This window comes from Tursiops truncatus, chromosome 17 (assembly GCF_011762595.2).
Source record: "Tursiops truncatus isolate mTurTru1 chromosome 17, mTurTru1.mat.Y, whole genome shotgun sequence".
Taxonomy (NCBI): Eukaryota; Metazoa; Chordata; class Mammalia; order Artiodactyla; family Delphinidae; genus Tursiops; species Tursiops truncatus.
The window spans coordinates 40,979,933-40,993,106 of record NC_047050.1 but is presented as its reverse complement, the minus strand read 5'-3'; the positions used below and the strand labels follow the sequence as shown (position 1 = coordinate 40,993,106).

The window sequence follows — 13,174 nt, the reverse complement described above, 5'->3', positions numbered from 1 at the left end:
TTTGGGTGGATAAGCCTGTGTGGTGTGAGTAACTTGAAGAAGTGTTCTTAAAGGAGGGGAGCAGAAATGCTGAGAGGAGGTTTCTAGCTAGTGCAGCTGCCTGCAACCGTGACACGAAAGCCACGTGTTGAGAATGTGGAAGGGCAACACAGAAGGACCTTGGATGCCTGGCCCTGCAGACTGTCAGAGTAGCCCTGGCCTGCTTTCTTGGGCCTGCTTTCTCTCTTTTTTTTTCCTACATGCAAGAGAAATAAACTTCTATATTAAGTCACTATTGTTTAGGACACAGCCATACTAATACATAATGCCAAATTTGAGTTTAATTTCCTTAATTTAAAAGGTTGATACAAGTGATACACTACACCTGGTGGCAGTTAACATCTACTGCTAAGATGATATAAGATGGAAGCTGTTTCCCACAGAGAACACTGTGTCACGAACAGGGACATTTCAAGAGATGTTTCACTCCAAATACTTGACTTGCCAGTGGTAAAGCCTGCAAGTACAACTATGGTTTCAGAGCATCAAGAACATTTGAAACATTTAGAACCTATAGTTTAGAAACATCAAGAACATCAAAAAGTCATTGCCTTTAGACTAGCTTAGGATGCGAAGTGCCCTCCCGTAAGAGAACTGTAAAGAGCAACTTAAATCAAAAATGGTTTGTTTTATTTACAATACTCAATGCATTTTACAAATAACATATTTGCATTCCCTAAGTCTTTTGGAAAGTAATTCCAGTTTGTGCAATGAGCTTATAGGAACGTCTTAAGACATCTGTTAGACATCCTAAATTCTAAATTTTGAAAGATATTTCACACTCTATTAATAGAGGACTGTTTGTAATTAAGAAAAACTAAACTCTGTAGTTAAATATTGCCCTTCAATATCTTTAACCCAAGTACAAACTGGATTAGCCTATGAAATAATACCATTAGATTCAGATGAGTCATTCCCACTGCCCGCCCAATAAAATGCATGCACAAAGTAAACACGGTCAATTACATTAATGACATTTTATTTCAATACTTGTTTTTTGGACTCTCTCAACTATTGTTTTGCTCAATTCAGGATACAGAGAGGTAGGATTCCAGTCTGGGGAATTCCTAACCCACTACTCCCTGCTCCAGAACAGGGAAGGATTTTCATTCAGTTAAGTACCGGCAGACAGGTCAGGATGAGAGAGAGTTTTAGTAGTTTCCTAGGAGGCTTTGTTTGCTAATCAGAACAAGGGTCCCCTCCAGCCCTGACAAAGCCTGAAGGGATCACTTATCTCCCTACTAGTGGTTTGGGGAGCATCTAATCCAAGCCTCCAAAGGACAACAGGCTCCCCTCTCTCCCCTGAATCATTACCTTGATTTTATTGCCTTCTGAGTTTATGTTGGAAAACAGTTCCTCTGTTCAGATGCCAGAAACTGCTTTCATGTCACATAAACAACTTTATGGAACAAGTGAAGAGCGATGAACAATGATACTTTGTGCAAGAGTTTGCATCTCACTCATGTGTAAGAGAATGAACTTACTAATTTTATCACTCATAGCTGCCATCTCTTAAAAGATAAAAATCCATGCCCTAGTTCTTGAGCCAGAGAGAAGGGACAGGTATCTCCATCCTGGATCCACCCCAATTTAGCAGTGCACTTCTCCGTCTCAACACTGAATCTGCCCTCAAAAGATGGTGTTTCTAACACTGGTGTTGGTGGTTGAATGAGAGATACTAAGCTGGAGAAATAAAGTCCGACATTCGACATAGCCAACACAATTCTAAAATAAAGAAATGGTGAGGTAGAGTTGAGAGAGTTCAATTCAATTTGTTGAGCATAGATCTTTTGGCACATTCTAAAATTACACAGACTCCCTATTCAATTCTCCTTTGTGATACCTTTACAAAGTGCTGCAATGTAGGAATCCTTGGATCTCTTTAGGAAGCATCTATATAAAGCGAACAGAGCACAGTCATTTGAAGAAATCCACTCCTGGCACTTTAGCTTATTTACCCCGATATTGAAGCAAATAAAAACAATGCTATCCATTTGCTGAATTTATTTAAACAAATCAATTTAGAAATATAGAATTAAACAAAACTTCTGACATGTAAACATACCGCCATGTTCCTGAAACAGATGTTAACACCTGATAAAAGTTAATAATCACTTGTTAGGAAAGCTGTCCATTAATAAGGCCAGTCTTCAGCAAAACTAAAAGCATTTTGTTTCTTTAGCTTTCCTAGTGTGACAATGCAATACTATCAAACCACAGTCAAATATAATAAAGACAAGATTGGATGGACAGATCAGTACCATTGGTTACAGCTGTTAAACAGTTTCATTCTTGGCGCCACAGGAAAACAATTAAGCCAATCACATCGAATAAATCATGGCTTTTTTTCTTTATCACAATTCACTAAGTGATGTTAATCATGGTCCTTGTCAAACACGTTTGGTAAAGGCTATTTACAGTGTACATGGCTGAGCATGCACTATTTATAGTTACAAAGATACCTGCCAGTTTATTACAATAGAATTACACAGTGCCTGAAAATGGTGAAACATCTCACACATCATTTAAATCAATACAGTTTCAAGCAGGAAACGTTCCTTATTTGATCACGATTGCAATAATTACATGAAAATTCTTATAAAAACACGAATCCCCTTCAAGAAATTGATGCATATTCTACGCACTACAGGTTAAGGCAGTAAAAAAATGTATTCCTGATAACTGGAGGTCTTGACAATGTCAATTAAAGCTGTCTGACTTTAGTTTTTCATTCTCCATCATATAATCAAAGTTCTGTCTGTATAACTAGTTTGTGAAAGATTTCATTTTTAAAGTCAAAAAAGTATTAGTAATGATGAAGAGTTGGTGCTGGAAAAAAAAGTAATTGCTAGGGAAAGGAAAAAATGTAAGGTGGATTTTGCCTGAAAGTTTTCAAATCATCAACAAGAGCATTATTTGTGAGTCTGAACCTTAAAAGTATAAAACAAATATATAGTTTACCTTTCTTAACTTAAAATATACTGTACTTTGAACAATTCAAGTAAAGTAAGACTATCAAAAATAACTTCATAAGCCATACAAGTGTCAACTGCATTTTGAATGTTTTAAGAACTTTTTAAAAATTGTAAACTAAACCATGACAGTTTAGTTAAACAAACGATAAATGACTTTTTATTTGCACTTGTGATTTCTTTAATACAAATTGCTACCAACAAATATGTAAAGATATGGCAGATTATGCATTTGATCAAAGCACTTTGATTTAAGCATAAAACAGATTCAAATGGTTTAAGTTCCGTGCATAAGATCCAAGAAGCTGCCTACGAATATGTAGGCAACCCTCTCTCTAATCAGAATCCTTTATTCCTCAGCTGCAGATGAGACAGGGCACAATCTGTTGTAAACAGGGCACTGTTGTAAAACCAGGATAATATTCTTAAATTAAGATCGTTCTTGTTAGATTGAAAAGGCTTTCCCCAAGTGTCTTCCAATTCTGCTGACCTCTTAATTTCATAAATTAACTTTCCTTTGATTCCATTTTTACGGTGGTTGTGTTCACAGTTTTGTTTTAAAAATTGGTTTAAATTTATATAAAACTCTGTACATGTTCACAAATTATTGCATAAACAGCATAATCTTCAAGACAGTGTTTGCAAACACATGTCCAATTCAGGAAAAAAAATATTCACGTTTCCCGTCTGGCTTTTTTCTTCTTTTTTATTTGTTTGGGAGATTCCCAACTAGTTTCAGACTTGGCTAAAAGGGGGGGGAAAAAAAGAGAGAGAGAGTTAGGAGGACAGTAAATATTGTTCTGTTTCAAAAATATGAAAGTAGTATCAATAAAAACATGCTTTGAGATCCACTAACGATGCCTCACATTTTATGTTTACATTTTCAAGTTCTAGTTACATGTTTTTCAGGATATTCTCTGGCTGCCTTCCTCTTTTCCTTTCCTCTGTATTATTTGGTTTAACGATATGGATATTATTTCACCAGTTTTGACCTAGAAAAACCATTGTTTAAAAGACTCAATCTAAGTAATAAAAGTGAAAGTGGGTAAAATGGACACTAAAGGTAGCTAAAGGGAGAAAAAGAGGTGGAAAAAAAAGGGCACAGAACAATTTGCAGTCTCAAGAACATGTGCACAGAAAAAGGGAGGGACTGGGCAAGTAAGGGCAGGCATAGCCCTCCTCTGTGTATGTCCTTGGCCACCTATTCTTGCCTGAAGTGATTTCAGCTCCCTGGTCCTCCCAACTGAGGTCCACAAGGGTCCAAGGAATCTTCACAAAGGAGGAAAGGGATGCTCTAATAAGTAATCCATTAGACTTTTAAGATAGTAACACTTATAGACAGTACAGAGAACACCAAAAGAACCAAAAATGAGAATTACTTACTCTGTGAAGGAGGCACACTATTTTGCTTAGTATTCGACTTGGATTTATCTGTTTCTTGTAGCATCGGTGGCACTTGGGAAGAGCTCTTGTCAGAATCACTTTTTGATGAAATAACAGATGGCTCGGTAGAAATAGCAGGTGGAAGAGTCTTGATAGGCTATTTTGAAATGAAATTATCTTAGATTTTCATTAAAAATTTCAAATAAAAATAAATATCATAGTAATACAAGAGGCTGTATAGCAGTAATATGAACATGGTTGCCAAATAATTTATCAGCAGAAGCGCTACAACTCATGCCTGCCCTCTAGTGACACATAACCAAATAAGTCTTTATTTACAATATCCACAAATACAGGTTGGGATAAAAATGGATAAATGTGTAAAATCACAAGATGTTTACTGAATTTCACATGAGTGAATAATTCCATTTTCATTAACTTTTACATTTTTCTTTTTCATTACAAGTAACAGGATTTTTTTATGTTTTGGTATTCAATGCTTCTGCCCACTTCCCACTAACTCTCACCTCCTCAAAACCTTTTCATGTGAAGGCAAAAAGAAAATAGCAAATTTCTGAACTACCAGTAGGTGATACTCCCTTTTGTTCTTCTCAAGAGTTAGAGATATCTCAAACAGCAGCAGCAATAGGTTCAGTTTCCTCCCCAAGGAAAAAGATGGCCTCAGATACAGCAGACTATGGCTACTAGAGTCTTATCTATTAAAGCAACTAGTAAAACTCAGGTCCAAATCGTCAGAGTTTTATTGAGTCTGGTAGTGAAGTCATAATGCGTAGGGCCTGAACTCTTGAATCTTCCTTCTCCTCTGCAACCTCTGAGCAGAGAGGTAAACTAACTGTTTTGCCTGAATGAGGCCTGACTGTTAATGAATGTTCAGGACAGGTAACAACAGAAACTCCAGCACCTACAGTGCCTTGAGGCTGTAACAGATGAGTAAGAGATCATCTCACCCTTTAGCTCTACCTGTGATGATTATTTTGAATACAGAAACAAGGGTAAGTCATGCTTCTCTTGCCCCTTGTTCTTCCAGGCTCCATGGGTTCAAGAAAGCACAACGGGAAAGGAAACAAGAGGCAGGTGTGCACCCAGGTAACTACTAGAATTCCTTCTTCCTATCTCAGGTATCTGAAGCTGCATTTATGTTGCTTGGTTCAACTTTAATAATGTTTCCTGTATTTATTTCATACCCAAAAGTTCAGTACTCATTTTAAATCTCTTTCCCCCCCATTCTCTCACTTACCTATATTAAATCACAGAAGGACTCAAATATCCTTTACAAGATAGCTTCTGAAAATGACTTATTAAGTAAAACATCAAAATGTCATGTGACCCTTTGCAGTCTTACTATTAAATTTATGTATGTATTTTTTAAAAAATTAGTTTATTTATATATTTTTGGCCGCGCTGGGTCTTCGTTGCTGCACGTGGGCTTTCTCTAGTTGCGGTGAGCGGGGGCTACTCTTCATTGTGGTGCGCGGGCTTCTCATTGCAGTGGCTTCTCTTGTTGTGGAGCACGGGCTCTAGGTACGGGAGCTCTAGAGCGTAGGCTCAGTAGTTGTGGCTCACAGGCTTAGCTGCTCTGCGGCATGTGGGATCTTCCCGGACTAGGGCTCGAACCCGTGTCCCCTGCATTGGCAGGCGGATTCTTAACCACTGCGCTATGAGGGAAGTCCTATGTATGTATTGAGACTGCATTCTTTTATGTCAAAATACTCTCAGGGAATTAAAAGCATCAAGTCCAAATAGGAAGTATGGTTAAGATTTTTAGTACCAGACTGTTACAAATTCTTTCTCTTAACAGTAATTCAGGTTCTTGTGTAAAGCTGTCTCATTAAATATGTAGCCTCCATAGAGGCAGAGATTTTTTTGTCTGCTTTGTTCTTTGATGTGTCCCCAGAACCTTAACTAGTGTGTGGCACTGTGGTAGGTTCTCAATACATTTTTTGAATGAGTATATAAACGAACCATGCAGAATTTCATGGTCATTCATATTTCTTATATTTCTATATGATATAACTTACCAAATTAGAAATCAGACTTTTAAAGAGCTATGGTCTTTGTGTCACTGGTCTAGACCTTTTGTAAAATGGTCCCTTCTGACATATCAAAATTTTCCACAGAGGCACACAGTTCAAGATACTGTCAGCAAATTTTAAACAAATGCTACATTCTGAGAGGTCGGACCATAGTCGTTTTATATTATGTGCATGCTTTTGGGAAAGTGGAACCAGTCACATTTTCTGTAAGCCATCTATCCCTTGTATGCCTAGATATTTAAGAAAAAAATACAGTCTAGTGGTTCTCTCTAGTTTTGCATCTGATAGTTATGGGACTTGGGCCAACTTATTCAACTTCTCTAAACTCATTTATATAATGGGTTGTACCTTTCTTGTGGGGTTGTTGTAAGGGCAATTTGGTGTATTTAAAATGTTTAGCATGGGCCTCCATAAAATATTACTATTAATACAATTCTCAAGTCATCAAAATTTTATTCCTTACATATCAGAAAGTTACCTGGCTATTTTTTTTTTTTTTTTTTTTACGGTACGCGGGCCTCTCACTGTTGTGGTCTCTCCCGTTGCGGAGCACAGGCTCCGGACGCGCAGGCTCAGCGGCCATGGCTCGCGGGCCCAGCCGCTCCGCGGCATGTGGGATCTTCCCGGATCGGGGCACGAACCCACGTCCCCTGCATCGGCAGGCGGACTCTCAACCACTGCGCCACCAGAGAAGCCCTACCTGGCTATTTTTGATGAGCGCTTCAGCTGGATCACTAGTGCTTATGGTCTTCAAAGAAAAAGCTTTTTCCTGTTTTGGACGGACCTTAGAGGTATTCACTGGGAGCTCTTCTCTAATCTCTTTTTCTAATTCTTCTGTGTCCTACAGAGAAAAGTAGTGCATTAGATGATACAAATCACTCATTTTTTTACTAATTAAAATCTATTTGGTTTATAGTACTACTGTCCAGAAGATATTCCAAGAAGATAATTTTATTTCAGAAACTGCCCAAATGGCTTAAAAGAGCATAAAAAAAATAATTATTCAAAGAATTTTAACCATAGGTACATATGGAATATACGTTCACCATCCCTGCTTTCCTCAGGGATTTAAATCAACTGTGAATTAAAAAACAACACACTCACGTCCCCAAATGGGAACCATTTAATTTACTAAACCAAACAAGTATTTTTTTCCTTTTATAAAAAGTACACGGGGAATTAGGTGCTACTTTAAGACTTTAGAAATAGCATTTCACTTAATGATTTCTTCAAGGAATGAAATATTTATACATAAGTGCATTTTCTAGATAAATTAAGCTTACATAGTAGAAAGGACACAGATAGGAATTTCAGTTTTGGCCATGCCACAACCTAGCTAAGTCAAGGACAAATGCTTACGTCAAGGACAAATCTTTGATTTCCCCAAACTGCAGTTTCCTCAACTGTAAAATAAAATTTGTGTAGATAATTTTTATGGTCTTTTCCAAGTTTGAACATTTCCATTCTTAGGTCTTCAAACTTTTTAAAAGACATTACATGCTTAGGTATGTGAAGTAAGTATGAATTAGAATATATTAAATAGGACTATCATTGTGAATGGTAAGGAAAAAAAAAATTCCAAAACGTAATCATTTATGCATAGGCTACTCTGTGCTATGTACTTTACACAGAACTTCACGGATATCTCATTTAATTCTCAAAACAATCTATGCAGTTAAGGAACTTGTGCAAAATACAACAAACAAACAAAAAACAACTCAGTAAATGGCAGAACTAAAATGTGAATACAGATCTGACTCTAAAACCTGTATACTTATTCACTATATTTAAAAAACAGATCAAACATTTTTTAAAAAGGAATATCAGAATACCAAAGGAACTTTCACAATTTAATGACCTTTGCCAATTAATCTGAAATTTAAGGAATACATCTACCCCACAAAATTTCTTTTAAAAGGAACTCACCTAATCTACAAGTCAGAAAAGCAGTATTAGTAAAGTCCATAGTATGAATCACAGAAATCCAGAAAAAGTTTGGCTAAATGGATTTCAGATAGTATTACTAAACAAAGTATGCCTATCAATAACACTTCTCATCAGCTAGTTCAGCTAACAAGAAAAGCACACCTACTGTATAGTTTTTGTTTTTATGCCCATTGATCTTAGTTATGTTAACCTTAATGCCCATCTATTATTACTGAGAAAAAACTAATACTGATAATGGAATGGTATCATTTATGAAGGGTTGTGCTCCCCACAACAAAAAAGAACTGAACACATACTTCTTTAAAAAGTCACACTGAAACTTTTTCCAAATAGAATAAGTAGGAAAATTACTATGTAGCCTATCCTCTAGAAATTCTGGTTATCTCCTACATTTAAAGGAATGAAAACAATTAGCCACATGGTTGTAAGTAAGAAATAAGATTTTCATAAGTTGTAATGTAATAGTGATAATGCTTTCAAAAACAAATCCATGCATATTTCCAGTAATCTAGTACATTTGAAATTAAAATCTTTGTTTTCATCTATATAATGATCTAAAAATACTTTCCCAGATAGGAAAAACCAAAGAAAAGAAAAGGAAAATGTAGGAGTGATATAAATAGAAAGTTTCTGTTAGAAGCCAAAAAATCAGGAAAGGATACCAAGTCGAACAGCCAGCAAACTCAAAGTCAAGGGAAAGACTCCACTTGTTATGCACATGGTTCTTCTAAATGTGCTAAAATTCTAATTTGCTAAATTCCATTACTCAAAGAATTTCTGTATGTGTGAAATACTGTACCCCCTGTTCCATTTCATAATATAAACTAAAATGCATCTAATTTAGAATTTTAGTTATTTGCTTTTGGTTTATACCTTTGATATTTTCTTTAGAGCAATAACATTTTTATTACAGTATGACACATAAAATGTTTAAAACATTCTATGACTTTTCAAATGCTTCTCAAGTAAATTTGATGTCTCACATGGTGTCTTTATATCTCTACATTTTCTCAGCATCTGCAAATTATCTTTTCACAAGTCAGCAGTAGGTGCTTAATGAATGATGTCTGTTGTTTTATACTTTACCTGTGCAGGAGAGTTATCTTCACCTTGCTTCTTCTTTTTCTTTTTCTTCTTTTTAGATTTCCCTGTTGGAAGAGCTCCCTCTCCCTTTTCTTTATCTTCATCTGAAACCTGATTTTAAAAGCAAAAATACTGAAGTGAACCAACTGGTTAAGTTTTCATTATTCAGAAAATTATTATGAAATAATTCATTAGGTGCAGTCTTTTTCTCCCAAATTCTAAATAAGAATTAGTAACAATAAAACTGATCTGAAATCACATACTCAAAAAATAACAAAAGTGCATGGAACTTCACTCTTCTATTACGATAAACCTCTTTTTCTTACATCTTTCATCACTCACTACATGATCAATTAGACAGCTGTGTAAACCTTGGTTTTTAAAAACTCGTTTCTTAGGTAATTCATTTTATTTAAACACAGAACTATTTGCATTAAAACTGAACTTGACCCTGTTAAGAGAATGACAAGCTACAGAGTAGGAGAAAATATTTGTAAACCACATATCCAACAAAGGACTTGTATCTAGATTATATAAAAAAACACTCAAAATTCAACAATAAACAAATAAACAATCCAATCAGAAAGTGTGCAAAAGATACAACAGATATTTCACAAAAGACATTAGAAATGTTCCGTATCTTGACCATGTCAATGCCAATGTCCTGGTTTTGACACTGTACTACACTTTTGCAAGATGTTACCATTGGGGGACACTGGGCAAAGGGTACAAGGGATTTTTCTGCATTATTTCTTACAAGTACATGTGACTCTGGGACTTCCCTGCTGGTCCAGTGGGTAAGACTCCGTGCTCCCAATGCAGGGGCCCTGAGTTCGATCCCTGGTCGGGGAACTAAATCCCACATGCAGGCCACAACTAAGAGGTAGCATGCCGCAACCAAGAAGCCTGCATGCGGCAACTCTGAGCCCACATGCCTCAATGAAGACCCAGCGCAGCCAAAATAAATAAATAAATAAATAAAATATTTTAAAAAGTACATGTGACTCTATAATTACCTCAAAAGAAAAGGCTTAATTAAAAAAATTGAATTTGAGAAGGAATGTCATTGAAAATAATATTCTGCATGACAAGAATAGCAAATTAGAATTGTTAAATTAGTATGAATGATATTTCTTCACACATACCATATAGCTGAGTTTTCTATGGAAAAGTGCTTTTAGATTATTCTGTACAGATGACAGCCAAGATTCTTAGACTCTACTTAACGGGAGAGATGATATAGCTAACTTGCTATTTCTCTGCTCAGCACCATAGTCATTAGGATGATTTTGGAGGTCTCATGAACCATCAAATAGTTTACAGAAATTACTAGCAGATGGAAAAACAAAACCAAACCAAATCCTGCACAAATCCTGCTAAACTTAGCTAAGAGACTTTCAGTCCAAGTTGGCTGCTAGTTGTGGAGAAACTTCCACAGAAGTTTTTACCATAGGCTCACAATGATTAAAATGTCATATGAAAAGATGCATCCTCTGAAGGATATTCAGGTCACAAGAACTCTGGTCAGTCTGCTTCTCAGCCAATTTATAATCCATCCATACTGTCTATGGCTGCTTTTGCACTAATGCATGGCCCTTTAAATAAAAGTTTGCTGACCCCTGCACTAAAATCTCTCCTATCATTAAAATACAAACGACCCCAACAAAACCCTTCATCATACTACAGTTTGCTATTATCCACTACTTCTCCTCCATCCATACCCAAACTTGCTTAAGAAAAAAAATCTTAAAAAAATTTTTTATTTATTTATTTGGCTGAACCAGGTTTTAGTTGCAGCATGAGGGATCTAGTTCCCTAAGCAGAGATTGAACCCGGGCCCCCTGCATAGGGAGCACGGAGTCTTACCCACTGGACCACCAGGGAAGTCCCAAGAAAAAAATACCTTATTATTTTTTAACCATCATTTTACTCAACTTACTCCGACTGGCTTGTAGTCCAAGGTTTCTAATCAAACTGCTCTAAATTACCAGAGAACAAATGTCTCAGCCTCTGTGTCCCAGAACTCTCCTCCCTCAGTTTCTTTCATGGGTTAAAAGTTGGGAGTTCCCCAGATTTCTATGCTCATTACATTGCTCTTTTCAACTCTATAAAATTTTCTACACATTTCACTCACCCTCAAAGTTTTAACAACCATATACTAATTACTTCCAAATACAAATCTTTTCCCAAAGCTTTAACCTGTTGCAACCAACTTTTCTTAGGCATATCTACAAAATACCTTATTACATCTAACACATCCCAAACTGAACCAACCATCTTCCCCCAATTAACTAGCTTTTGCTTTCTCTGTTGGAAGCACCACTTTCACCATCCCAGTTACCTAAGCTACAATTCTGGAAGTCATTTTTTTTTGTTTTTTTTAAGAACAATTAAAAAAAAAAAAAATTTATTTATTTATTTTTTGGCTGCACTGGGTCTTCATTGCTGTGCATGGCTTTCTCTAGTTGCGGTGAGCAGGGGCTACTCTTCATTGTGGTGCGCGGTCTTCTCTTTGTGGTGGCTTCTCTTGTTGTGGAGCATGGACTCTAGGCGCACGGGCTCAGTGGTTGCAGTATGTGGGCTCTAGAGCGCGGGCTCTAGAGCGCAGGCTCAGTAGTTGTGGCAGATGGGCTTAGTTGCTCTGCGGCATGTGGGATCTTCCTGGACCAGGGCTCGAACCCATGTCTCCTGCATTGGCAGGCGGGAAATCCAAGGTTTTAAACGTGACATTCAAGGGCTTGCAGAACCTGGTTTCTGCTTCCCTTTCCAGTCTCATTTCTGATCACTCTTTGCTACACATTCTGCTTTAACCTCTGGGATGCCTTTGCTAAAACGCCGAAGTGCTTCCATAATACCTAACACATTATAACATTACTTTTATCTTCCAATGTGCCTGTCTCCCTCCTCTCCTCCCTAACTAGACTGTAGGCTCCTCGAAGGCAGTAATTGTGTCTTGTTTCTCTACTAGCACAATACCTGACCCATGGCAGATGCAATTAATGTCTGTTGAATAATAATGGCCCTAGTATCTTCAGAGCCTCTTTGACTTTTCACCCTTCTTTCTATAACCAACCAGTAGAAAAGTTCTATCAGTAGCTTAATGACTCTTGTAAATAACCACTTCCATTTATTTTTCAAAGCTATCAACTTAGTTCATTATCTCCTCCTGATTCATGAAATCAAAATAGTATAAAATAGCCCCCCAAACCAGTCTTCTCATTTTTGCTATATCCAGCCTAATTTTTGTTTTTCAAAAAATTTATTTATTTAGGCTGTGCCAGGTCTTAGTTGTGGCACACAGGATCTTCGTTGCAGCACGCAGGATCTTTTTTAGTTGCGGCATGAGTGATCTTTTTATTTTTATTTATTTATTTGTTTGTTTGTTTGGCTGGCTGTGTTGGGTCTTAGTTGCGGCATGCGGGATCTTTGTTGCTGTGTGCGGGATCTTCGTTGTGGCACATGGGATCTTTTTTTAGTTGTGGCATGCGGGATCTTTAGTTGTGGCATTTGAACTCTTAGTTGCGGCATGTGGGATCTAGTTCCCTGACTAGGGATTGAACCTGGGCCCCTTGCATTGGGAGTGTGGAGTCTTAGCTACTGGACCACCAGGGAAGTCGCGGCATGTGGGATCTTTTAGTTGCAGCATGAGGGCTCTTAGCTGCAGCAAGCAAGCAGGATTCTAGTTCCCCAACCAGG

At 37.1% G+C, this 13,174-nt stretch overlaps 1 protein-coding gene across 7 annotated transcripts in view; it reads right to left on the bottom strand.

Annotated features, from left to right (window-relative positions):
- Window positions 1–2,028: 2,028 nt before the first annotated feature.
- The window catches only part of MTDH (metadherin), a 53,756-nt gene continuing 42,610 nt past the window's right edge, over window positions 2,029–13,174 (bottom strand). For all 7 annotated transcript variants that reach the window (XM_033843270.2, XM_033843273.2, XM_019925088.3 and 4 more), the window contains 4 exons: window positions 9,482–9,589; window positions 7,149–7,289; window positions 4,395–4,551; window positions 2,029–3,756 (listed from right to left, as the gene is read on the bottom strand). In XM_033843270.2, coding sequence (XP_033699161.1) covers window positions 3,686–3,756; window positions 4,395–4,551; window positions 7,149–7,289; window positions 9,482–9,589 — 477 coding nt within the window. In that variant the 3' untranslated portion in view covers window positions 2,029–3,685. The remainder of the gene's footprint in view (window positions 3,757–4,394; window positions 4,552–7,148; window positions 7,290–9,481; window positions 9,590–13,174) is intronic.